This window comes from Mauremys reevesii, linkage group 1 (assembly GCF_016161935.1).
Source record: "Mauremys reevesii isolate NIE-2019 linkage group 1, ASM1616193v1, whole genome shotgun sequence".
NCBI classification, from domain to species: Eukaryota; Metazoa; Chordata; order Testudines; family Geoemydidae; genus Mauremys; species Mauremys reevesii.
Window position 1 is genome coordinate 355635045 of NC_052623.1, and position 24969 is coordinate 355660013.

The 24969-nt window shown below is 69.3% G+C and overlaps 1 protein-coding gene across 1 annotated transcript in view; it reads right to left on the bottom strand.

Moving 5' to 3' along the window:
• LOC120380406 (kielin cysteine rich BMP regulator) overlaps window positions 1-24969 on the bottom strand; it is a 50059-nt gene that overhangs the window by 17570 nt on the left and 7520 nt on the right. The window contains exons 5-28 of the mRNA XM_039498174.1: window positions 20605-20788; window positions 19740-19822; window positions 19244-19337; window positions 18417-18499; window positions 18066-18159; window positions 17616-17695; window positions 17341-17426; window positions 16491-16581; window positions 15583-15682; window positions 13875-13960; window positions 13496-13589; window positions 12464-12616; window positions 11057-11163; window positions 9798-9891; window positions 9259-9432; window positions 7652-7734; window positions 7029-7122; window positions 5038-5220; window positions 4444-4614; window positions 4093-4269; window positions 2935-3017; window positions 2586-2759; window positions 1947-2129; window positions 66-336 (exon numbers count right to left, since the gene is read on the bottom strand). Coding sequence (XP_039354108.1) covers window positions 66-336; window positions 1947-2129; window positions 2586-2759; window positions 2935-3017; window positions 4093-4269; window positions 4444-4614; window positions 5038-5220; window positions 7029-7122; window positions 7652-7734; window positions 9259-9432; window positions 9798-9891; window positions 11057-11163; window positions 12464-12616; window positions 13496-13589; window positions 13875-13960; window positions 15583-15682; window positions 16491-16581; window positions 17341-17426; window positions 17616-17695; window positions 18066-18159; window positions 18417-18499; window positions 19244-19337; window positions 19740-19822; window positions 20605-20788 — 3022 coding nt within the window. The remainder of the gene's footprint in view (window positions 1-65; window positions 337-1946; window positions 2130-2585; window positions 2760-2934; window positions 3018-4092; window positions 4270-4443; window positions 4615-5037; window positions 5221-7028; window positions 7123-7651; window positions 7735-9258; window positions 9433-9797; window positions 9892-11056; window positions 11164-12463; window positions 12617-13495; window positions 13590-13874; window positions 13961-15582; window positions 15683-16490; window positions 16582-17340; window positions 17427-17615; window positions 17696-18065; window positions 18160-18416; window positions 18500-19243; window positions 19338-19739; window positions 19823-20604; window positions 20789-24969) is intronic.

Here is a 24969-nt window from a genome sequence, read left to right on the forward strand (position 1 = left end):
GCAGCTAGAAGGCAGGAGGAGGCAGCGCCGTGCGCGGGGCCCCCGAGAGGCAGCGGGCTCCTCACCTGGGCACTCGGGGCAGCAGTGGCCCGGGCGCCGGACGGGGCTGGCGCAGGCGGCCTGGGGACACAGGACGGGGGTGCAGAGCACGTTGCCATGCAGGCAGTGGCAGCGCTGGCAGGGGTCCGAGGGCGGGGTGACGGCCTGGCGGCTGGCGAGCTCCTGGCCCTCGAAGAGGCAGCGGTCGCAGTCGGGGCAGCAGGAGGGGGCGGCGGGCGGCACGGGGTGGGTGCATTGCTGCAGGCAGGGCTCGCGCTGGCACGTCACTGCTTCGTCCTGCGGGCACATGGGGCTGTTAGGCTGCAGGAGGGGGCTTGCAAGGGAAGGGGGGGAGGGGTACTGAGACAGCAGGGGGTGAATGAGAGGAGCAGGGCTGGGGGGGGATCTGGGAGGAGCTGGGCAGTGATGGGGGTGGGGGGATTGGGGCGATCTGGGTGGAGCACCAGTTGTAGGGGGGTCCGAGCACGGGCAAGGAGGTGGAGGGAGGGAACCAGGTGGGGTTTGGAGGGGTGTATCCGGGGGAGCAGGAGGAATCCGGGGGAATCCAAGTGGGGGTCAGAAAGGGCAGATCTGACTAGAGTGGGGAAGGGATCAGAGGGGGAACCCAGCAGAAGTCGGGGATCAGGGTTGGGGGATTGAGGTGAGGGTCAGCCGGGGGGGATCCAGGCAGGGTGGGACGGGAGTCGGAAGGGAGAACTGAGAGAGGGTAGGCGGGATCCGGGTGTATCGGGGCAGGGGTAGGAGGGGAGAACTGACTGGGGTTGGGGATCCGGGTGTATCAGGGCGGGGTCGGAGGGGAGACCTGAGCAGGGATCAGGGTGATCCGGGTGTATCAGGGCAGGGGTCAGAGGGGAGAACTGAGCGAGGGTCGGCGGGATCCGGGTGTCTCAGGGCAGGGGTCGGAGGGGAGAACTGACGGGGGGTCGGGGGGGTCCGGGTGTATCGGGGCAGGGGTCGGAGGGGAGAACTGAGTGGGGGTAGGGGGAATCCGGGTGTCTCAGGGCGGGGGTCAGAGGAGAGAACTGAGCGGGGGTCAGGGGAATCCGGGTGTATCAGGGCAGGGGTCGGAGGGGAGAACTGACTGGGGGTCGGGGGGATCCGGGTGGATAGGGGCAGGGGTCCGAGGGGAGAACTGAGCGAGGGTCGGGGATCCGGGTGTATTGGGGCAGGGGTCAGAGGGGAGAACTGACTGGGGTCGGGGATCCGGGTGTATCGGGCGGGGTCAGAGGGGAGAACTGAGCGAGGGTCAGGGGGATCCGGGTGTATCGGGGCTGGGGTCGGAGGGGAGAACTGACTGGGGGTCAGGGGGATCCGGGTGTATCAGGGCAGGGGTCGGAGGGGAGAACTGAGGGTGGGTCGGGGATCCGGGTGTATTGGGGCAGCGGTCGGAGGGGAGAACTGACTGGGGGTCGGGGATCCGTGTATCGGGCGGGGCGGAGGGGAGAACTGAGCGGGGTCGGCGGGATCCGGGTGTATCGGGCGGGGTCGGAGGAGAGAACTGAGCAGGGATCAGGGTGATCCGGGTGTATCGGGCGGGGTCAGAGGGGAGAACTGAGCGAGGGTCAGGGGAATCCGGGTGTATCGGGGCCGGGGTGGGAGGGGGGAACTGAGGGGGGGTCAGGGGGATCAGGGTGTATCGGGGCAGGGGTAGGAGGGGAGAACTGAGTGGGAGTCAGGGGGATCCAGGTGTATCGGGGCAGGGGTCGGAGGGGAGAACTGACTGGGGGTCGGGGGGATCCGGGTGTATCAGGGCAGGGGTCGGAGGGGAGAACTGAGCGGGGGTCGGAGGGATCCGGGTGTATCGGGGCAGGGGTCGGAGGGGGAACCGGGTGGAGGCTGGGGGGCGTGGAGTGGAGCAGGCGGGCACCGCGGGGGGACTCACTCACCAGGCAGGTGCAGGTGGAGCAGGGGTCCCCCCCTGGGGGGCGGAAGGTGGTCCCGCTCTCGTAGAGGTGGCCCTGGTAGCGGCAGGCACCGGAGCATTGGGGGCAGCACTGGCCGGGCAGGGCGACAGGGTTCCGGCAGGGGGCGGGGGAGCACGGCACGGGCACACACGTCACGCTGCCATCCTGCGGGGCAAGAGCCGCTGGCATCACATCTGGCCGGGCTTCCGGCCTGGCAGGCAAGAGACCGAAAGCCCCCCCTGAGCCAGCAGCCCGTCCCTGGGGCCTCAAGCCCCCGTGGTGCCCACAGGCAGGGCCGGGCCAGCGCTGGGAAACCCGTGGGGAGGGGCTAGTTCTGCAGGGGCACCTCTCCTGGCACTCAGTGCTGGCTCCAGGGTGGCACTAGTGGGCACTGTGCTGTTGGAGAAACTGCCTTAGCCGAGCCCAAGGCCCTGCCTGTATGTGGCTATTCCCGGCCCACTGGCTCCTGGGCCAGGCCCCGCCCACTGTCCTGGGCCAGGCCCCGGGGTGACTCTAGCACCCCCAGCAGAGGTGGTTGGCGCCAGGACTGCGATCCGTTGTTTGCTGCTCGGCCCCTCCCCAGAGCTGGCTGCATTTCGGGGGTGGACCCGGGGCACTCACCAGGCAGGAACAGAGGCGACAGGCATCGTGGGGGTCGGGGAAGCGCTCTCCGTTGCTGCACGCTCGCCCGTGGAAGCTGCAGCCGTCACACACGGGGCAGTCGCAGGGGCCCACGGCCGGGTGGGGGCACGTCACCCCAGGGCAGGGCAGGGGCCCGCAGGACACCTCTCCCCGCTGCAAGAGGGCAGGGCACGGCGGTGAGGGGGGCAGGTCCCCTGCCATGCTGAGCCCCCCCTAGTGCCCCTGCTCCCCTCGGGCTCCACCCCCTGGCACAACCCCAGCCCTGTGCCAGGCTCCCTGCGCCCCCGGGGCGGTGCCCGGCCCTCTGCCCACAGGGCCTGCCACGTACCAGGCAGCGACACTGCTCGCAGCACCCGCTGGGGGCCGGGAAGGTCTCCCCGTCCGCAAGGTCCTGGCCCTGGAAGTGGCAGCCTGGCACCGGAGGGGAGGAAAGACATTGAGGGCGGGGGAGAACCAGCCCCCCACACTGTGACCCCCACATCCCAGGTCCCCCCCACACACCCGCCAATCCCAAGCCCCCCCAGCCCGTGGGAGATCTGGCCCCGATCCTGCGCCCGGCCCCAGGCCCAGCACCTTCCCGCCGTAGAGCCAGCAACGCCCCCAACCCAGCCTGTGCCTGCCCTCGCCTCAGGCTCCGCTCGGGGGGGGGCCAGGCCAGGGCCGGCGTCGCCTCAGGCTCCGCTCGGGGGGGGGGCCAGGCTGGGGCCGGCGTCGCCTCAGGGTCCGCTTGGGGGTTGGGGCAGCGTCGCCTCAGGCTCCGCTCGGGGTCCAGGCCAGGGCCAGTGTCGCCTCAGGCTCCGCTCAGAGGGGGGTGCAGGCCGGGGGGGTCGGGGCCGGCGTCACCTCAGGCTCCGCTCAGGGCGGGGGGGGGGGGGCAGGGTCACAGTGGCCAGGCCAGAGATTGTGGCCCAGAACCTGCCCAGGGTCAAGCAAGGCATCGGCAGCAGGGCGGGAGTAAAACCCGCCTCCTCCACCCCACGCGAGCCCTAACCACTGGGCCACCCTCCCACCCCTCCCCGGCACCCGCCACGTCACTGGGAATGGCCGAACCAGCTCTGCCCAGTACCGGCCCAGGCCTGCCTGTGGTGCCCGTGAGGAACGGAAACGCTGGAGCCATCGATTGGCTCCACCCTGCCCCATGGCTCTGCCCAGGGCTGGTCAGGCATGAGGGGCACCAGTAGGGCTGGGAGGGGGCAGAGCTGGGTTGGGCTGGTAGGGGGCTGCGAGTCAGGAGTGAGGGGCACCAGTGGGTCTGGGAGGGGGCAGAGCTAGGACAGCAGGGGCTGCAGGTTGAGATTGAGGGGCACTGGGGGAGCCCAGGGCTGGCTAGCAGGAGGCTGAGGGTCAGGAGTGAGGGACACCAGTGCGGCTGGGGGGTGCTGGCCATACCCCTTCACTTTAACAAGGACTGCGGTTCCCCAGCCGTGCCCGGTGGTGGCAGAGAGTGGCCTTGCCATGCGGTGCCCCCCCCCCGAGCCCCACTCACCCTGGCACACGGGGCAGCATTGGCCAGGGGGACTGGTGGGGTGGCGACAGCCTGGCGGGTCGCAGGGTGTCTTGGTGCAGGTGACGAAGCCACGGAGGCAGGTGCAGTGGCCGCAGGCGTCTTGGGGGTCTGGGAACTCCTGGCCATCGAGGTAACCCTCGCCCAGGTACTCGCAGCCTGTGGGGGGCCGGACAGAGTGAGCCCGGTGCCAGGCGCTGCTGTGGGGTGAGAGCCCAAGACACTCCCCAGCGACTGACCCACCCCCCAGCCCTGGCACCCCGGCTGGTGGAGCCCAGCACCCCCCTGGGCTACCCCAGCCCGGCCTCCGCCCACACCCCACGCCCAACCCACCTTCGCAGACCTGGCAGCACGGCCCCCGGGCAGGGAAGGGGCACTGGAGCGGCGGGCAGGTCCTGGGCTGGCAGGAGATGCTGCCCTCCCAGCAGGTGCAGACACGGCACGGCTCCGCGGGGTCCGGGAACTGCTCCCCATTGGGCAGCTCCTTCCCCTGGTACAGGCAGCCTGGGGGCAGAGCGGGCGATGGCATCGGGCACGAGAGCAGGGCAGGAGCAGAGACGTGGGGCAGGGGCCGTGTTCCTGTTGTAGGAGGCAGCTGTCCTGCTGCAGGGGGGAGCAGAGCACGGGGCTGCAGGGGGTTTGGGGGGCCCAGCAGGAGACTCGGGGGGGACCGTCACAGGAGCGGCAGCAGTTCCCGCCGCAGGGGGTGGGCGCAGAGGGCCGAGGCTGGGGGCCCCCATGGGGGGACTTGGGGAGCCCAGCAGGGGACTCAGGGGGGTACCGTCACAGGAGCGGCAGCAGTCCCGCCGCAGGGGGTGGGTGCAGAACACAGAGGTAGGGGGTGTCAGCAGGGGCCTCAGGGAAGCCCATGGGGGCCCCAGTGGGACCCGGGGTCCGTGGGGGGCCCAGCGGGGGGCTCAGGGCTACCATCACAGGAGCGGCAGCAGTCCTGCTGCAGGGGGTGGGTGCAGAGAACGGGGGCGCAAGGCTGGCGCTGGCAGGTGACAGTCCCGTTGGCACAGATGCAGTGGCGGCAGGAGTCCGAGGGGTCGTAGAATCGCTGCGTGTGCTGGTAGGAGACGCCCGCATAAAGGCAGCCAGCCGGGGGCTCTGGGAGGAGAAAGGGGCGGTTGGGGGGGTGCCGGGATCGAGCGCCCGACACCCACAGGCGCAGCCCAGGGCAGGAGGGCAGGGAACCCCCAAGTCTCAGTCCAATCAATGACCCAGGGCTGGGACAGCAGGGGGCTGTGGATTGGGAGTGAGGAGCATCAGGGGAGGGGTGACATTATTAATAGGGGTAGCTCAGTGATTTGTGCATTGACCTGCTAAGCCCAGGGGTGTGAGCTCAATCCTTGAGGGGCCATTCAGGGATCTGGGGTAAAAATCTGCCTGGGGCTGGCTCCTGCTTGGAGCAGGGGGTTGGACTAGAGACCTCCTGAGGGCCCTTCCAGCCCTGAGCTTCTAGGATTCTAATATGACCTGTGACCAGCTAGATCATTGTGGCAACCAAGGCCCTGTAGTGGCACCAAATCTCGTGTGAAGGGGGTCAAACAAGGTGCCTCAGACGAGGTTCTGGGTGGCTGGTTCTGGCTGTGCTAGCTGGGGGCAGGTTTCATTTCTGTATTTAGAGTTATGAATATTGGCTCGATCCTGTCTGTATTTCAAACCTGTGCCCTGCGTCTGGGAGACACCCCAGACAGTTTGGCCTCAGCTCTGCCTGGCCTGCTTGGTGGCCCATGAAGGACCCTCAGCTAGACAATTGCCCCATGGAGAGAGGGCAGATACGCCTTGTCACTCAGCAAGGCAGGCAGGGCCCTGCCTATGGACACAACTCAGGTTTTTTCTTGCCATGTGCTGGATGAATGTCTAGGGAACAAAGAAAGAGGCCACATGACAAGAGACCATAAAAAACCGCTGCAGCTCCTCCATCTTGTCTTCAATCCTGCTTCTTGCCTCTGGAGGGACTTTGCTACAAGCTGAAGCTCTGAGCAAAGGACTGACTGACCCAGCCCAGCGGGGGATGTTCCAGAGACTTGATCTGAACCTGCAGTTTATTCCATCACTGCTACAAGCCTGAACCAAGAACTTTGCCGTTACTGTACGGAATTGAGTCCATTTAACCAATTCTAGCTCTCACCTCTACCTTTTTCCTTTTATGAATAAAGCTTTGGATTTTAGATTCTAAAGGTTTGGCACCAGCGTGATTTGTGGGTAAGATCTGATGTGTATATTGACCTGGGTCTGGGGCTTGGTCCTTGGGGATCAGGAGAACTGTTTTCTTTTACTGGGGTGTTGGTTTCCATAACCATTCGTCCCCATCACGAGCGGCCCTGGTGGTGATCCTGGGGAACCGGAGTGTCTGAGGGAATTGCTGGTGGGACTTGTGGTTAGCCAGTGGGGTGAGACCCCAAAGTCCCCTCTGGCCGGCTGGGTTGGTTTGCCTGGGTGTGCAGAGAAACCCCAGCCGGGGCTGTGACTGCCCAGCTCTGAGCGATTTGTCCTGGACTGATACTCTCCGTTGGGTCCCACCAGAATCAGCATCGTTACACGGGAGTCTGGGTTGGGCACGGGGGTGGGGGCCAGGGCTGTGGTAGCAGGAGGCTGCGGGTCGGGAGTGAGGGGCACCAGCAGAGCTCAGAGCTGGGCAGGCGGGAGGCCACAGAGATGGGCTCTCTCTGACCTTGGCCATGGCAGGGGCGGGTTTCAAGGCAGCAGAAAGTTTAGCCAGTGGGGTCAGCGCTGGGGGGCCCCTCCCAGAAGCCCAGATGGGCCAGGCTCAGCTTGGCTCTGCCAGCGAACAGTCCCTCAGAACCTCCCAGCCCCCCCTCCCCCGGACAGATGGGGGGCTGCTGCGAAGGGGCCATGAGCTCCCCCTTCATGGCCAAGGAGGAAACAGCAGCGATCGGGCTCCTGCCTACCTGGGCACTGGGGGCAGCACCCGCCGGGCACCAGGATGGGCTCCGCGCAGAGCAGGGGGGGGCAGCGCCGTGACAGACACTGAACGTTGCCATTCTGCAGGGGAGAGATGCAGGTCAGAGCCAGCCAGGCACCGCTGGGGAGAGAACCCAGGAGTCCTGCCTCCCAGTCCCCATCCCACCCCCCACACTATGCCCCAGCACAGCATCCCACCCATCCCGTGCCCCCTGCCCCAGACTGTGCCCACCAGCCCAGCCCTCAACCCCACCCCGCACCCCCTACCTGCTCAGCACAGCGTGAAAACCGCCGCCCGCTGTGACACCCCGGCCCCCAGGGGCAGGGACGGGGTTAAATGGGCCCCTCCCTCGGGGGCCGTGGATCAGCCACTGGACTGGAGACCAGGACGCCTGGGTTCTATTCTCAGCTCTGCCATGCTCGCCTGCTCTGTGCCTCAGTTCCCCCACCTGTAACGCGGGGAGCGGGGCCGGCCGGGGTGCTGGCTGCCCGACTGGTCCCCGCTTCCCCCAGCAAGGCAGCAGCAGAGCCCGGGCTGGGACCCAGGTGTCCGGTGGGTCACGCTGAGCCGGCCTCGGGCCAGGCCCCCCACTCGCCCCCGGGCACTTACGAGGCAGTGGCATTGCTTGCAGCGGCCCGTGGGGTGTGGGAACTCGGCGCCGTTGGGGTACTCCTTCCCCCCGTAGCTGCAGCCTAGGGCAGAGCGAGCGGGGACACTGGGGGTTAATGGGGGCACCCCGCCTCTGCAGTGCATGCTGGGAGGATGGGGCAGAGGGCGAGGGCCCCTGAGGTGCCAGCCCAGACTCCATCCAGTGGGTCTGTGCCCAGTGCAGTGGCGCCCGATCTGCCCCCAGCCCAGGCAGAGCCGTGTCCACTGGGGCTGGAGAAACTAGCCTGGTGGGGTCCCCCATGTTCGGGGTGGGGGGAATGGCCCAGTGGCCCCCACAGGCAGGGGATCGGGGTGTGGGGAGGGACTGGCCCGTGGGCTCCGCAGGCAGAGGATCAGGGTCTGTAGGGGGGACTGGCCTGTGGCCCCCGCGGGCAGGGGATTGGGATGGGGACTGGCCTGAGGCCTCCGCGGGCAAAGGATTGGGGTAGGGGGCCCTGGCCCGTGGCTCCCACGGGCAGAGGATCAGGGTGGGGGGGGAGACTGGCCCGTGGCCCTTGCGGGCAGAGGACTGGGGGGGGGCCCAGGCCCATGACCCCCGTGGGCAGAGGATGAGGGTGGGAGACTGGCCCGTGGCCCTTGCGGGCAGAGGACTGGGGGCCCTGGCCCATGACCCCCGTGGGCAGAGGATCGGGGGGGGAATGGCCCAGTGGCCCCCACAGGCAGGGGATCGGGGTGTGGGGAGGGACTGGCCTGTGGCAGGAGGTCAGGGTGCGGGACCCTCTCACCGTTGCAGTTGTTCTGGCAGCAGGAGCCGGGCAGGGGGCAGGCACACAGGGCACTGGGGCAGTCGCGGGTAGGGGGTTGGGGTGTGTGTGGGGGGGAACTGGCCCGTGGTCCCCGTGGCAGAGGATCGGGAGGGGGGACTGGCCCGTGGCCCCCCGGGGGCGGGGGGGTGGGGGGGGGGGGGGACTGGCCTGTGGCAGGAGGTCAGGGTGCGGGACCCTCTCACCGTTGCAGTTGTTCTGGCAGCAGGAGCCGGGCAGGGGGCAGGCACACAGGGCACTGGGGCAGTTGCGGGCAGGGGGTTGGGGTGTGTGGGGGACTGGCCCGTGGTCCCGTGGCAGAGGATCGGGGACTGGCCCGTGGCCCCGCAGGCAGGGGTTGGGGTGTGTGTGGGGACTGGCCCGTGGTCCCCGTGGCAGAGGATCGGGGACTGGCCCGTGGCCCCCGCAGGCAGGGGGTTGGGGTGTGTGTGGGGGGACTGGCCCGTGGTCCCCGTGGCAGAGGATCGGGGGGGGGGGACTGGCCCGTGGCCCCCGTGGGCAGAGGGTTGGGGTGTGGGGGGGGCTGGCCTGTGGCAGGAGGTCAGGGTGCGGGACCCTCTCACCGTTGCAGTTGTTCTGGCAGCAGGAGCCGGGCAGAGGGTGGGCACACAGGGCACTGGGGCAGTGGCGGGCGGGGGGGGGGGGTGGGGGGGCGGGGCCTGGCCCGTGGTCCCCGTGGCAGAGGATCGGGGGGGGGGCTGGCCCGTGGCCCCCGTGGGCAGGGGGGTGGGGTGTGGGGGGGGGCTGGCCTGTGGCAGGGGGTCGGGTGCGGGACCCTCTCACCGTTGCAGTTGTTCTGGCAGCAGGAGCCGGGCAGGGGGCGGGCACACAGGGCACGGGGGCAGTCGCGGGCGGAGCAGCTGACGTCCCCGGCGGTGCAGACACACAGCTGGCAGGGGTCCCGCGGGCTGGGGAACTGCTCGCCCGCCGCCACTGTGGCCCCCTCCACGCTGCAGCCTGGGGGGGGCAGATGTCAGCAACCAACAACCCCCACCCGTCCTGCCCCCCCGGCTGGGATCCACCAGCTCTTCAGTGTAAGGGGGCCTCAGGCCCAGCCCCCCAGGGTTGGCTCCCTCACCCCAGCCCCTCCCTCCGTTTGCAGCCCCAGCGGAGGTGCTGGTGCCTCCCGTGCCCCCCAGGGAGCTCCGAGGGGGCTGCCGGCCCCGTGCCCCTCCCCCCAGCCCTGGGGGCCACTCGCTGCCTCTGGTCCCCTGGGGAACCAGCCTCTCGGGGGGGGGGGGGGAGCTCAGCGCCATCTCCCCGTCTGGGGCAGAGCTGGGTAGGGAACCCAGGAGTGCCCAGCCCCTCAGCGGCCCACTCACCTGGGCACGTGGGGCAGCACTGGCCGGGCTGCCTCTCCGGGCGGGGGCAGCTGGGCGGGGGGCAGGCGACGGGCGAGCACTGCACGGTCCCGTCCTGCGGGCAGAGGCCAGGTCACGGCAGCTCCTGAGATCCCCCACGACCCACCCCGTGGGGCCCCCAGGCCCCCCCTGCTCTGCCCCTGACCCCAGATCCCCCCAGGGCCTGAGCTCCCCGCCTCCCCCAACCCACCCCATGGGGCCCCCTCCCCCGCTCTGCCCCTGACCCTGGATCCCCCTGGGGCTGCGTTCCCCGCCCCCCCCACCCCCCCCCGCGGGGCCCCCCGGCCCCCCCCACCCTGCGCTGCCCCCAACCCCAGACCCCCCCAGGGCCTGTGCTCCCCGCCTCCCCCGACCCACTCTGTGGGGCCGCCAGCCCCGCTCTGCCCCTGACCCCAGGGCCTGTGCTCCCTGCCTCCCCAGCCCACCCCACAGAGCCCCAGGGTCCCCGCTCTGCCCCCGAACCTGGATCCCCCCGGGGCCTGCGCTCCCTGCCTCCCCAGCCCACCCTGCAGGGCCCCAGGGCACCCCTGCTCTGCCCCCAACCCTGGATCCCCCCAGGGCCTGCGCTCCCCGCCTCCTCCGACCCACCCCCTGGGGCCCCCTCACTCTGCTCTGCCCTTGACCCCGGCTGCCCCCTGGGGCTGCGCTCCCAGCCTCCCCTGACCCACTCTGTGGGGCCCCCAGGGCCCCCCCTGCTCTGCCCTCAACCCCAGATCCCCCCAGGGCTGTGCTCCCAGCCTCCCCCGTCTCACCCCGTGGGGCCCCCAGGCCTCCCCCGACTCTGCCACCACCCCCAGATTCCACCTGGGCTGCGCTCCCAGCCTCCCCCGTCCCACCCCGCGGGCCCCCCCCACTCTGCTCTGCCCCCCGAACCCAGATCCCCAGGGCCTGCACTCCCAGCCTCCCAGCCCACCCCACGGGGCCCCAGCCCTCCCACCCTGCTCTGCCCCGACCCCAGATCCCCCGGGCCTGTGCTCCCAGCCTCCCCGTCCCACCCCGGGCCCCCACTCTGCTCTGCCCCAACCCAGATCCTCCAGGGCCGCGCTCGCCACCCCTGACCCTGGGCCCCAGGCTGAGCATGGCTCAGACCCCCCCATTCGTTCCAGCCCCCGCTGGGCTCCGTACCCGAGGCACAGGTACCCTTGGGGGGAGCACCAGGGCAACACCCCATGGGGGGACGGGGCTGCAGCCTGGCCCTGGGGGAGGGGCCGCCCCCTCACCGTGCACTGGCAGCGCTGGCAGGGGCTGTGGGGGTCGGCGAAGGGCTGCCCGTTGGCATAGACGTGCTGGTGGTAGGAGCACTGGGCACAGGTCGGGCAGCAGTCGCCTGGCCGAGGAGAGACGGGCGGGTTAGCGCAGCGGGGTGCCCCGATCCCACCCGCCCCACGGCTGGCCCCAGGGCAGGCGGGGGCTGGGCCAGCAGGAGGCGCTGAGGGGTGAGTGCCCCCGCTGGCTGGACCCCCGGCGCCCAGTGTCTGCCATGGGCCCAGTGCCACGCAGACCCCCGGAGGCCGGGGTGCGGAGCCAGGCCGGCGGGGGGCATGGACGGTACCGGGCACTGAGCAGCACCTCTGCGCTGGGGGGGCCAGAGAACGGAGGGGGTGGGGCCAGGTGGGCACCCACCACTGAGCTGGGTGGAGTAGGGGGCAGTGGAGGATGGGGACAGTGCGGGAGGGCAAGGGGGAGGGGGAGCAGGAGGCAGGGGAGGGCACTCACCGCGCAGCCGGGCAGGAACGGGGTTCAGTGGGGGGCTCTCACCGCTTGGCCGGGTGGGAACGGGGGTTCAGTGGGGTGGGGAGCAGGAGGCAGTGGGGGAAGGGGCTCTCACTGCTCCGCCGGGCAGGAACGGGGTTCAGTGGGGAGGGGGCTCTCACTGCTCCACCGGGCGGGAACGGGGTTCAGTGGGGAGGGGGCTCTCACCGCTCCGCCGGGCGGGAACGGGGGTTCAGTGGGGAGGGGGCTCTCACCGCTCCGCCGGGCGGGAACGGGGTTCAGTGGGGAGGGGCTCTCACCGCTCCGCCGGGCGGGAATGGGGGTTCAGTGGGGAGGGGGCTCTCACCGCTCCGCCGGGCGGAATGGGGGTTCAGTGGGGAGGGGCTCTCACCGCTCCGCCGGGCGGGAATGGGGGTTCAGTGGGGAGGGGGCTCTCACCGCTCCGCCGGGCGGGAACGGGGGTTCAGTGGGGAGGGGCTCTCACCGCTCCGCCGGGCTGGAATGGGGGTTCAGTAGGGGAGGGGGCTCTCACCGCTCCGCCGGGCGGGAACGGGGGGTTCAGTGGGGAGGGGCTCTCACCGCTCCGCCGGGCTGGAATGGGGGTTCAGTGGGGAGGGGGCTCACCGCTCCGCCGGGCGGAACGGGGTTCAGTGCGGGGAGGGGGCTCTCACGCTCCGCCGGGCTGGAATGGGGGTTCAGTGGGGAGGGGGCTCTCACCGCTCCGCCGGGCGGAACGGGGTTCAGTGGGGAGGGGGCTCTCACCGCTCCGCCGGGCTGGAATGGGGGGTTCAGTGGGGGGGAGGGGGGGCTCTCACCGCTCCGCCGGGCGGGAACGGGGGTTCAGTGGGGGGGAGGGGGGGCTCTCACCGCTCCGCCGGGCGGGAACGGGGGTTCAGTGGGGAGGGGGCTCTCACCGCTCCGCCGGGCGGGGTGCTGGCAGGCGACGGGCGGGCACGGCAGGGCCCGGCAGACGGGCTCTCCGGCGAGGCAGGTACAGGTGCTGCAGGGGTCCCCGTCCGGCTCCCACTGCGCCCCCTCCTCGAACTCCTCCCCGGCCACCACGCACACTGGGGGAGGCAGGGCGTGAGGGGGACTCCCTGCCGCAGCCCCCGGGGACCCAGCCGGCTCACCCCCCCGGCCCTTCCAGTCCCAGCCCCCCACCGGGCCCTGCCCTCCCTTCCTGCCCCCCAAGGGCCCTGTGCTCCCAGCCCTCACAGGGCCCTGCCCTCCCCTCCTGCCCCCCAGGCCCCTGTGCTCCCAGCCCCTACACGGCCCTGCCCTCCCGTCCTGCCCCACAGGCCCCTGTGCTCCCGGCCCCCACAGGGCCCTGCCCTCCCCTCCTGCCCCCCAGACCCCTGTGCTCCCAGCCCTCACAGGGCCCTGCCCTCCCGTCCTGCCCCCGGTTCCTACGCTCCCAGCCCCTACAGGGCCCGGCCCTCCCCTCCTGCCCCCCAGGCCTCTGTGCTCACAGCCCCTACATGGCCCTGCCCTCCCGTCCTGCCCCCCAGGTCCCTGTGCTCCCAGCCCCTACATGGCCCTGCCCTCCCCGCCAGCCCCCCAGCCCCCTGTGCTCCCAGCCCTCACAGGGCCCTGCCCTCCCCTCCTGCCCCCCGGTTCCAACGCTCCCAGCCCCTACAGGGCCCTGCCCTCCCGTCCTGCCCCACAGGCCCCTGTGCTCCCAGCCCCTACACGGCCCTGCCTCCCCTCCTGCCCCCCAGACCCCTGTGCTCCCAGCCCTCACATGGCCCTGCCCTCCCGTCCTGCCCCCCGGTTCCTACGCTCCCAGCTCCCCTGCCCCAGGCTCAGCTGCAGTCGGGGGCTGCCCCAGGGCTGGCAGCTCCCAGCGTCCGGCCTTGGCGATGTCCCCCGGCCCACGCAGGGGGCAGCGCTGCTGCACCGCGGGCGCCGTCAGGCCGGGGCTGGCCCAGAACCGGCCGTTACTCAACCTTTGCAGATGGGGCAGCAGCGCTGGGGGTCCCGGATGGGCTGGGCGCAGGGCACGGGGGGGCACCCCTCTTCCTGGCACCGCACGTGCCCAGCCTGCATGAGAGAGCCGGGGTCAGCGGTGTGTGGGCACAGACCCGGGCGTGCCAGTGTCCCCCCACAGCCTCTGCCCACCCCCACTCAGCCCCCGAGCCGCCCTCCCCTAGCCGAGCACCCCCCAGGCCTCCATTGCTCTGCCCTAGCTCGGTGCCAGGGACTCACATCCCCTGCTCTCTGTGCCCGGTGGCTGGGCGCCCCAGCACAGGGGGGGCTGGTTACGTGGAGGTGATGCCCCCCCCCAACCCATGTGCGACCATCCCAGGAGTCCCCGAGGTCACTCACCGAGCAGGTGCACCGCGCGCAGGGCCCATGGCCTGGGGGCGTGAAGGTCTCTCCGTGCCGGTACGGGCGCCCCTCGTACTCACACGCTGCCCGCGGAGAGAGACGGGTGAAGAGCCCCGCACGGGGGGCAGCCTGCCAGCCCCAGCCGAACCCCCGGAGACCCCCAGGCCGGCTCAGAGACCCCAGTGCTCCCCCCAACTCTGATACCCCAGAGCCCTCAGAGGGCCCCCTCTGCCTCCACCCCCCCCCTCAGAGACCCCAGCACCACCAGAGACCCCCCTGCCCCCTCAGAGACCCCAGCACCCCCCGAGACCCCCTGCCTCCTCAGAGACCCCAGCACCCCAGACACCCCTGCCTCCTCAGAGACCCCAGCACCCCAGACACCCCCTGCCTCCTCAGAGACCCCAGCACCCCAGAGAAACCCCTGCCCCTCAGAGACCCCAGCACCCCAGAGACCCCCTGCCTCCTCAGAGACCCCAGCACCCCAGACACCCCTGCCTCCTCAGAGACCCCAGCACCCCAGACACCCCTGCCTCCTCAGAGACCCCAGCACCCCCAGAGAAACCCCTGCCCCTCAGAGACCCCAGCACCCCAGAGACCCCCTGCCCCTCAGAGACCCCAGCACCCCAGAGACCCCTGCCTCCTCAGAGACCCCAGCACCCCCAGACACCCCCTGCCTCCTCAGAGACCCCAGCACCCCCAGAGACCCCCCTGCCTCCTCAGAGACCCCAGCACCCCAGAGATCCCCTGCCCCTCAGAGACCCCAGCACCCCAGAGATCCCCTGCCCGCTCAGAGACCCCAGCACCCCAGAGACCCCCTGCCTCCTCAGAGACCCCAGCACCCCAGACACCCCTGCCTCCTCAGAGACCCCAGCACCCCAGAGACCCCTGCCTCCTCAGAGACCCCAGCACCCCCAGAGACCCCCTGCCCACTCAGAGACCCCAGCGAAACCCCTGCTCAGAGACCCCAGCATCCTCAGAGACCCCTGCCTCCTCAGAGACCCCAGCGAAACCCCTGCTAAGAGACCCCAGCATCCTCAGAGACCCCCTGCCTCCTCAGAGACCCCAGCACCCCAGAAACCCCTGCCCACTCAGAGACCCCAGCAAAACCCCTGCTCAGAGACCCCCGCACCCCAGAGACCCCTGCCCCTCAGAGACCCCAGCGAAACCCCTGTTCAGAGACCCCAGCATCCTCAGAGACCCCCCTGCCTGCTCAATGACCTCAGTGACACCCCCCACTCTGAGACCCCAGCACCCCCAGAGACCCCCCTGCCTGCTCAATGACCTCAGTGACACCCCCCACTCTGAGACCCCAGAACCCCCAGAGACCCCCCCTGCCTGCTCAGAGACTCCCCGTGCCCCCTCAGAGACCCCAGCACCCCCAGTGACCCGAGCACCCCAGAGACCCCGCCTGCTCAAAGACCCCAGCACCCCCAGAGACCCCTGCCCCTCAGAGACCCCAACGACACCCCCCGCTCAGAGACCCCAGCTCCTCAGAGCCCCCCCCAACAGCTTAGAGACCCCAGTGCCTCAGACCCCCTCAGAGACCTGGCTCTGACCGCCCAGTGGCCCGGGCGGGTCTGGCGGGGGTCGGGATGGGCTGGGCCCTGTGAGCCGGGCGGGATGGGCACAGGGAAGCGCCAGCCCTGCCCAGAGCTCAGCAGGAGGGACGCCCCCCACACCCTGCCCTGCCCCACCAGCTACTCACTGTGGCAGGCCGGGCAGCACTGGCCCGGGGCGGTGCCAGGGTGGCTGCAGGGCGCGGGCGGGCAGCTCTGCTCCAGGCGCTCACACGACACCTCCCCGGCCTGCGGGCACGAGCCAGAGCTCAGCCAGGCGCTGGCGAGAGGCCCCCGCTCCCACCCCCTGGCACAGAGCCTCTGCCAGCGCGACACTGCCCCACACCCAGGTGCCCAGCCCCACTGCAGCCAGTGCCCCCACCCTCACAGCCAGTGTCCCACCCCCCACTGCAGCCAGTGCCCCCACCCTCACAGCCAGTGTCCCGCCCCCCCTGCAGCCAGTGCCCCCACCCTCACAGCCAGTGTCCCACCCCCCACTGCAGCCAGTGCCCCCACCCTCACAGCCAGTGTCCCGCCCCACTGCAGCCAGTGCCCCACCCTCACAGCCAGTGTCCCGCCCCATTGCAGCCAGTGCCCCCACCCTCACAGCCCGTGTCCCGCCCCCCCCTGCAGCCAGTGCCCCCACCCTCACAGCCAGTGTCCCACCCCCCACTGCAGCCAGTGCCCCCACCGTCACAGCCAATGTCCTGCCACCCACTGCAGCCAGTGCCCCCACCCTCACAGCCAGTGTCCCCCCACCCCCGCAGCCAGTGCCGTGATGCCCCACAAGCTGCCGGCCCTGGCCAGGGCAGGCCTGGCACTGCCAGGCCTCCGGTGCTCTCCAGCGGCTGGGGGAGAGCAGGGCAGGAGCACCGGGACACCCAGGGTGCGGCTGCCAGGCCAGCAGCCCACCCGGGGCACTGGCATCCCTTGGGGAGGGGCTGTGCCGTCCCAGGGCACCGTGGCCTGGGGGGTCAGGAGCTGGCCCAGGCTCTGCGGGGTTCGGGGTGGCCCATGGAGAGGGCTCCTGGGGGCGCCTGCCCTGTGCCCGGCTCACCTGGCAGCGGCAGCTGAGGCAGGGCTCCTGCGGGGGGGTGAAGACGGCGCCGTGCGGGACGGGCTGGGCGTCGGAGAGGCAGTCCTGGCACCTAGGGCGAGGCGGGCGGTGGCAGCGCAGCCAGGGCACCCCCCACTGCAAACAGCACCCCCTGGACTCCTCAGCCCTCCCCTCCCCTCCCCCTGGCTACCTGCCCCAGCCCCCCAGTCACTCCAGGCCGTGGTCCCCCTTACCAGCCCCCCAGCCCCACTCACCGCGGGAAGGGCCCCAGCCCCTCCCCCAGCCCCACTCGTCCACGGGCAGCGCCCCTCCCCCAGCCCCCCTCACCTCAGGCAGAGCCCTCCCCAAGTCCCACTCACCCGTGGGCAGCGCCCCTCCCCCAGACCCACTCACCGCGGGCGGTGTCCTCCTCCACTGCGGGCAGCGCCTCCTCAGCCCCCCCCACGGTGGGCAGGGCCCCTCCCCCAGCCCCACTCACCTCAGGCAGAGCCCCTCCCCCAGCCCCACTCGCCCACAGGCGGCGCCCCTCCCCCAGCCCCACTCACTGCGGGCAGCGCCCCTCCCCCAGCCCCACTCGTCCACGGGCAGCGCCCCTCCCCCAGCCCCACTCACAGCGGGCGGCGCCTCCCCAGCCCCACTCACCTCAGGCAGAGCCCTCCCAGCCCCACTCACCCGCGGGCAGCGCCTCCCCAGCCCCACTCACCGTGGGCGGCGCCTCCCAGCCCCACTCACCGCGGGTGGCGCCTCCCAGCCCCACTCACTGCGGGCAGGGCCCCTCCCCCAGCCCCACTCACCGCGGGCAGCGCCCCTCCCCCACCATGGGCGGCGCCCCTCCCCCAGCCCCACTCACCGCGGGCAGCACTCGCCAGGTCTCCGGACGGGCTCCGGGCAGGGGGCAGCCGGGCAGCCGGTGGGTTTGCACAACACGTTCCCGCTCTGCACGACACATGCGCCCCCCACTTTACCAGACGCTGCCCCAGCCCCCCCCCCCGGTCTGGGGGAGCCCCAGGGCCCAGCCCCACCTGCTGCCTTGACCCCTCCCAGCCTGGGCCCTTCCCCCCCCCCGCTGGGCCCCCCCCCGGTGAGCAGACTGGCAGGGCCAGGCGCCCCGGCCCAAGCACTCACCACGCAGGCGCACTGGGTGCAGGGCTCCCCGCTGGGCACCGGCTCCCCGCTGGCAAACTCCCGGCCGTCCAGCGAGCAGCCTGCAGGGAGACAGAGCGGGGCAGGCTCAGGGTGCCCCCCCAGCCCCCGTCCCCCCCGGGACAGCCGCAGCCCTCGCACCGCCCCCTGGCCGGGTGGGACGGGCACCCAGGGGCCTCCCCCTCAGGCATGGGGCCGGCCCCACGGCCAGTGCTCACCCCCCCGCCCCACCCCGCTTGGCACCAGCCAGGCCCCCACGCAGGGACCATGGAGCCCTCACCCCTCGGGGGGCCCCCAGGGCTGGGCGGGGGGCACTGGCCCTGGCACGACCAGGGCCCCCCCTCACCCCAGGGAGCCATCCAGCAATGGCCCCCCAATGACCCCGTGGGACCGACCCACTTCCCCACCGACCCTGCCCCGCCCCTGGCTCACCATCGCAGATGGGGCAGCAGGTGCCCGGCCGGGGGCTGGCAGGGTGACGGCACAGCCTGGCGCATTGCCTCTTCCTGCACACGGCGCGGCCATCCTGTGCGGGGCGAGGGGGTCAGGGCTGCCGGGGGCTGCTCACGGGGTCCCCCCGCCTCCCCCCAGCCCCAGGGCCCCCTGGAAAGGGTCCAGCCAAATAATGGGAGGGGCGGAGCCTGTGCCAGGCTGGGGGCGGAGCCTCGGGATAGAGCTCTGCCCTGAGGAGCGGGGGAGGGCGCAGGCAGGGGGTGCCCTGAGGCCTGTGGGGATGGGGACCCCCAAGCCCTGCCCAGGGACATGGGGGGGGCATGGTCTTACCAAGCACCGGCAGCTCTGGCAGGGGTCTGCACGCGGCGCCCACTCCTCACCGTGCTCCCGCCGGGCGGCTCCGTCCACACAGCCTGGGCGGGAGAGAATCGGCATCAACCGGGCCCCTAGACCCCGGCCATCGCTGAGCCCAGACCGCGGCTAGCGGGGGCAGGGAGAGTGGGGCTGCGGGTCGGGAGTGAGGGGCACTGGCAGAGCTGCACGCGGGAGCCCAAGACAGGGATAGCAGGGGGGCTGCGGGTCGGGAGTGAGGGGCACCAGCAGGGCTGGACTAGCAGGAGCCATGAGTTGGGAGTGAGGGGCACCAGCGGGGGAGGGGGGAGAGCTCAGGGCTGGAATAGCAGGGGCTGCAGGTCGGGAGTGAGGGGCACTAGCAGGGCGGGGCGCAGGGGGGAGCCCAGGACAGGGCTATCAGGGGCTGCAGGTCGGGAGTGAGGGGCACCGGCAGGGCTGGGGGGGGAGCCCAGGACAGGGCTAGCAGGGGCTGCAGGTCGGGAGTGAGGGGCACCAGCAGGGCGGGGCGCAGGGGGGAGCCCAGGACAGGGCTAGCACGGGCTGCAGGTCGGGAGTGAGGGGCACCAGCAGGGCGGGGCGCAGGGGGGAGCCCAGGACAGGGCTAGCAGGGGCTGCGGGTCGGGAGTGAGGGGCACCGGCAGGGCTGGGGCATCTCCCCGCAGTGGAAGGTTCTCGTCTCCTGTTAAAAGGGCCTGACCCTGCCCCGCCCAGCACCCACCTCCCCCACTTCCCCGCTCCCCTCCCCTCCCCCCACTCACCCTGCAGTGCCCCCTGCTCCCCCCACTGCCTCCCCCGGGGCTCACCCTGGCAGCGGGGGCAGCAGGCCCCGGGCACCTCCTCCTGGGTGGCGCAGTGGAGCTGCGGGCAGACGAGTCGGAAGCACTGGACATTCCCGTCCTGGGCAGGAGAGACACAGCCGGTGTCCCGACCCCACCCCGTCCCCTGGGGGTCCCATCCCCTGGAGGGATCCAGCCCCACCCCGTCCCCTGGGGGGTCCCATCCCAATCCCAGCCCCTGGGGGTCCCATCCCAATCCTGTCCCATGGGGGGTCCGACCCCTGGGGGGTCCCATCCCAAACCCATCCCCTGGAGGGATCCAGCCCCACCCCGTCCCCTGGGGGTCCCATCCCTGGGGGGATCCAGCCCCACTCCATTCCCTGGGGGATCCCGTCCCCTGGGGGGCTCCCCTCACCCAGCTCTGCCGGTGCCCCTCAGGCCTGACCCACAGCCCTTGTGACCCCCGTCCTGGCCCCCCTGCCTCTGCCCTTCCCCCCCCCCCCCCCAGAGCGCAGGGTCTCACCAGGCAGGAGCAGTTCATGCAGGGGTTGGATGTGGCCAGGAAGGCGTCTCCGTCCTGGTACCGCTGCCCGTCGTACTCGCAGCCTGGGCACAGGAGAGTGGTCGGGAGACACGGACACCCCCCTCCCCCGGGCCGCGGGGAGCCAGGTGTTCGGCAGGGGGCGCTGTGCTGTGGGGAGGGGGCTATGCAGGGGGCAATGGGCTGGGGGGAGCTGGGTGGGGGCTCGGCAGGGGGGCACTGGACTGGGGGGAGCCGGGTGAGAGTTTCGTGGGGGGTGCTGGGCTGGGGGGGAGGGGGCAGGGCTCGGCAGGGGGCAGAGGTGTGGCCAGGTCACGGCAGCCAATAGATTGCGAGCGATGGGGCCATGAGCCCGGCTGGGGAGGGCACGTGGGGCACCAGGAGAACACACGTGTGCACACATGTTCCCTCCCTGGGGCACTGGGTCCGAGCCCCGCGCCCAGCTCCCCGCGTGACCCGCCCCTGCCTGGACTGGCACCCACCGCAACCCCCTGCCTCCCCTGAGACCTGCTCCCCTCTGGGCGCACGGAGGGATTTCCAGCTTGTCAGCAGCGGCGCTGAAGGGGGAACTCCCCCCAGCAGCAGCACTAGAGCTGTTACCCTGGCGGCCGTCGCTCAGCCAGAGGCATGAGAGCCGCAGGCGGCTGAGCTGCCCGACGGCAGCAGAGGGGCAAAGCTCGGTGCCAGCCCGGGGCTGGGGTGCGAGCTCAGTGCATGGCACAGCCGCACCCAGCCCAACTCCGCGCAGCACCGGGCACGCTGGGCAGGGTGCCCCGGAGCACCGGCAGCCAGCGCTGAATGGCACAGCCCCCCCCACAGGAGCGCGGCTCTCTCTGCCCCTGCTCACCGAGGCACTGGGGCCGGTCCCGGCGCGCCGAGCACCGCGCCGCCCCCTGCAGGCAGACGCAGGTGGTGCAGTCGTCCTTGTCCCAGGAGGCTCCGTCCTCGCGCTGCGTCCCCTCCCACACGCACACCGGCCGCCGGCACTCGCAGCTCTCCAGGGACTTCACGCGGGCCAGCAGCTCCGAGTTCTGCAGGAGACAGCGGGCGAGGCGTGAGCGCGGGCTGGGGTCTAGTGAGCAGTTGGGGGAGGGGGTGTCCTGGGAGCCTGGACTCCTGGGTTCTATCCCAGCTCTGGGTGGGCAGTGAGATCTCGTGGGGGGCAGGACTCCTGGGTTCTATCCCAGCTCTGGGAGAGCAGTGGGGTATGGGGGGGGCAGGACTCCTGGGTTCTATCCCAGCTCTGGGAGGGCAGTGGGGTCCAGTGGTTAGAGCAGGGGGCTGGGAGCCTGGACTATTCCTGGTGGGGCCAGGAAGGGGGTGAGTCTCATAGAGTCAGGGCTGGATGGGACCTCGAGCCGTCACATCCAGACCCCTGCGCTGAGGCAGGATCATACAGACCTGGACCAGCCCTGCCAGACCCCCCCGTGTCAGGGATCCCACGACCCCCCGAGAAGCCTGGTCCAGAGCTGAACAACCCTGAGAGCAAGAACGTTTTTCCTCCTACCCAACCCAAACCTGTCCTGCCTCCCATGGAGAAGTGACCCCCGGCCTCTGCAGCCAGGCTGCTCTGAGAAGCCCCCTCAGTCGGCTTCTCTGCAGAGTAAACAGGCCCCGTGTTCTAACCTGGCCCCCGAGGTCGGGCTTTGCAAACACACCCCAGACCGGATTCGCCTTTTCCACCCCTGCCGACTCTCATTCAACAGACGCGCCGCTGAAGCCCCCGGCTCCGTTTCACCAGCGCTGCCACCGAGCCGGCCGGTCCTTCGCTTTTCATTTCTCCTGCCATTTCTCTCTGCACTCGTCTGTGCTGAATCTCAGCTTGATAAATTCAGACCAATTCTCCCATTTGCCAGTTCTGCCCCTGCCCCACCCAAGTGCTTGCAACCCCTCCCAGTCGGGCGTCACCTGCAATCTTCAGCCGCGTATTCGCCAATCCGTGAACCAGGTCAGTAATGAAAATATTGACCAGTCTCGGACCCAGCACTGAGCCCTGCGGGACCCCACCCGATACGGCCTCCCCGCTGGCCAGTGAACCCCGGTACTGACTCTTGGAGGTCGAGTTTCACGTCCATCTTACAGCAATTTCATCATGACCCCGTTTCTCTAGGGAACGTCACATGGGACCGTGTCAAAAGCCTTACGGAAAATCAAGCTACATCACAGCTACAGCCCCCCCCCCCCCCCGCCCGGGCCAGTAACCCCGGCCAAGAAGGCAATGAGGTTGCTTTGTTCCAGGCAATCTCTGCTGGCTGCTCCTGCTATCCCCTAGGCCAGGGGGTCTCAAACTGGGGGTCGGGGCCCCTCAGGGGGTCGCGAGGGTATTACATGGGGGGTCGTGAGCCGTCAGCCTCCACCCCAAACCCCGCCTTGCCGCCAGCATTTAGAATGGTGATAAATATCTTGAAAAGTGTTTGTAATGTACAAGGGGGGTCGCTACGCAAAGGGGTCCCCAGTACGAAAGTTTGAGAACCCCTCATCTAGTGCTCACAAGCCGATCCTTCCCGAGCCTCCAGGCACCAAAGCCAGGCTGCCGGGTCCTGTTTGTTCCCCTTTCCCAGGGTAGGTGCCACGTTTTCCTCTCTCCAGCCTCCTGGGCCCTCACCCGGTGGCCAGGTCTCGGTTCTGGGATTGCTGCGGGAGGGGTGAATTTCACCAGGCCCTGCCGACCTGAATCCAGCTCATCACCTCTCCAGCCAGGCTTCACGCTGGGCCTTGCCTGGCGGGGCCTGGGGGTAATACAACCCGTGTGACGTATCCACTCGCCATTTACTGCCTTTGTGCGTGAAACCCGCCAGCTCTCCTGCCCTGGGGCAGTCTGGGTAGAACTGATGAATGAAATTGTTTTTAATGTTCACTTTATGAATAGAACTTCATAAATAACATTTTACGAATGAAACAACATTCATTCAGAAAACCGGTTACCCCAATAACTGGCTAATTAACAATTAAGATGCTTGTTAAGAGCCACAGTTGTTCAGCCTGCTGCCTTTGTAAGTTTCACTATCAGTCCAATTCCTGCTTAAATCCCTGAGACTTGCACTGTTTCAGTATCGCAATAGTGTTATCGTCTGTTCACCATCCACTACACTTGCCTACATTGTAACTTCTGGTCACTGTTTGCCATATTGAATTCAAACCCCATTTTAAAACGCTCCCTCCATTTTGTAAAAACTGGCTCCAACCTTCACTTTTGCAAACCCTGCTGTACTCTTATTAGTTAGTTTAGACGTGTGGCTGAGGCATGTATGGATGATGGAATCAGCCTCCAGCCCCAGCCTGTCCTGATGTAATAAAGTTCAAACCCCACCGGCTGAAGATGCAGACAAGAGCCCTAACAAAGTAAGCAAAGTCCACCCTAAAAAGAAAAGGTGCAATAGAAGGAAGATCAAAGCCAGGTCTGAGGCTGAAAGTCGCCTGCAATTGAGGGGTGATCAATCACCAAACCCAGAGGCAGCCTGACACAGCAAGACCTAGAGACTCTGGATTCAAACTCAAGCCTACAAAAAGGCTGGGTGAGATGGGAGACTTTGGAGGGTAACGTTCTGCTGCCAACAGGGAAGGGCATCGGTGCAGGCCCAACAGAGACCCAGCTCATCCTTGTGCCTGGCTTTCCTGGCCAGTTACCGCCACAAGCTACAAACCCAGCTGCAAACTCAAGCGATGTCCAGGACTGGTAACTATGCAGCAGCTGCAGAACATATGGGTGGGTGTGTGTGTGTGTGAGTGTGACGAAGTGGGAATGTTCGCACTGGGGGCTGGGGACAGATCCTAGTTTCTAGCAGCAAAAGGCCATGCAGCCAAAATGCCTGACGCTCTGTCTCCTAGCAACTGATGGCCCGGCCCCTCCCTGCAAAGGTGTTGGAGACAAAGGGGTCAGGTGACCTCCTGGTCCAGGAAAGAAGGGAAGAGAGAGGAGGGGCCGGAGGGGGGGGGAGACTGTTGTTGGCTGAGGAAACAGGGGAGCAGGGGGAAAGGGCTCTGATCCCCGAGGGGGGCTGTAAGGCCCCCAAAATGGACCTACCCGGGGGGATCCTGTTATCTGTGCCTGCAAGACCTGTGTTGGACTGTGTTCCTGTCGTCTAAATAAACCTTCTGCTTTACTGGCTGGCTGAGAGTCCTGATGAATCGGCAGGGAGTCCGGGGGTGCAGGGCCTGACTCCCCTACACTCCGTGACAACTGGTGGCAGCGGTGGGATCGACTGCACCCCGTGGACGGCGCTTCCTGCAGTAAGTGACTGGGGAGCAGTAAAACGAAGGGGCGATTAACCCCTGGGAGAGTGTGACCAGAGAGCAGGACTTTGCAGTAACAGGGTCCCCCGGGGGATCGCAGCGAGCAATCCCAGGGGCGGAGGAGGCTGCTGCTCGATCCTGGCAGAGAGGTGGTGACCTGAAGGACTGGCACACTAGGGGTCCCCCTGGAACCCGTGGGGAGCGGTGAGCACCCCGGCCTGCGAGCGGCCAGCAGGAAGATGTATGCCCAGCAACGCAAGTGCGACCTGGTGGAGCTGTGCAAGCAGAGGGGGCTGCACTGTGGGAAGCTCACCAAGGACCAGCTGATTGCCCGGCTGGAGGAGAGAGACGGTCCCTGTCTCTGAGGGAAGCAGCCCGGCAGATGCAGCGCAGGCACCAGTGTCTGTCCCCGCTGGGAGTGGTCAGCCGGCCGCTGAGGGCGTCCCGAGACCCCCCACCCCTAGGCGTAGGGGGAGGGGGAGCCCAGCGACTACCGAGGGCTCAGTGGCCAGCAGGGGATCGTCCCGGCGGAGCTCCCTGTCCCTGGAGCGGAGGCGGCTGGAATATGACAGGGAGGCGCTCGAGTTAAGGAGGCAAAGAACTGAGACAGGAGCGAGAGGAGAAGCAGAAGCAGCGTGAACTCGAGGAGAGGGAGAAGGAGAAGCAACGTAAACATGAGCTGGAACTGGCCCAGCTGAACAACAGCAAGGCCCCGGCTGCGGTGAGTGAGGGGGGGCCCAAGCCTACAAAGAGCTTTGATAAGAGCTTCCTGGCCCGGCGTAAGGAGGGGGAGGACATAGACACCTTCCTGATGGCCTTTGAGAACGTCTGCGAGCTGCACAAGGTTGACCCCGCAGACAGGATCCGGTGCCTCACCCCCTTACTGGACCCCGCCGCCGTGGAGGTGTACAGCCGAATGAGAGGGGCGGAGGCGCGGGACTACAACCTGTTCAAAGAGGCCCTGCTCCGCGAGTTTGGG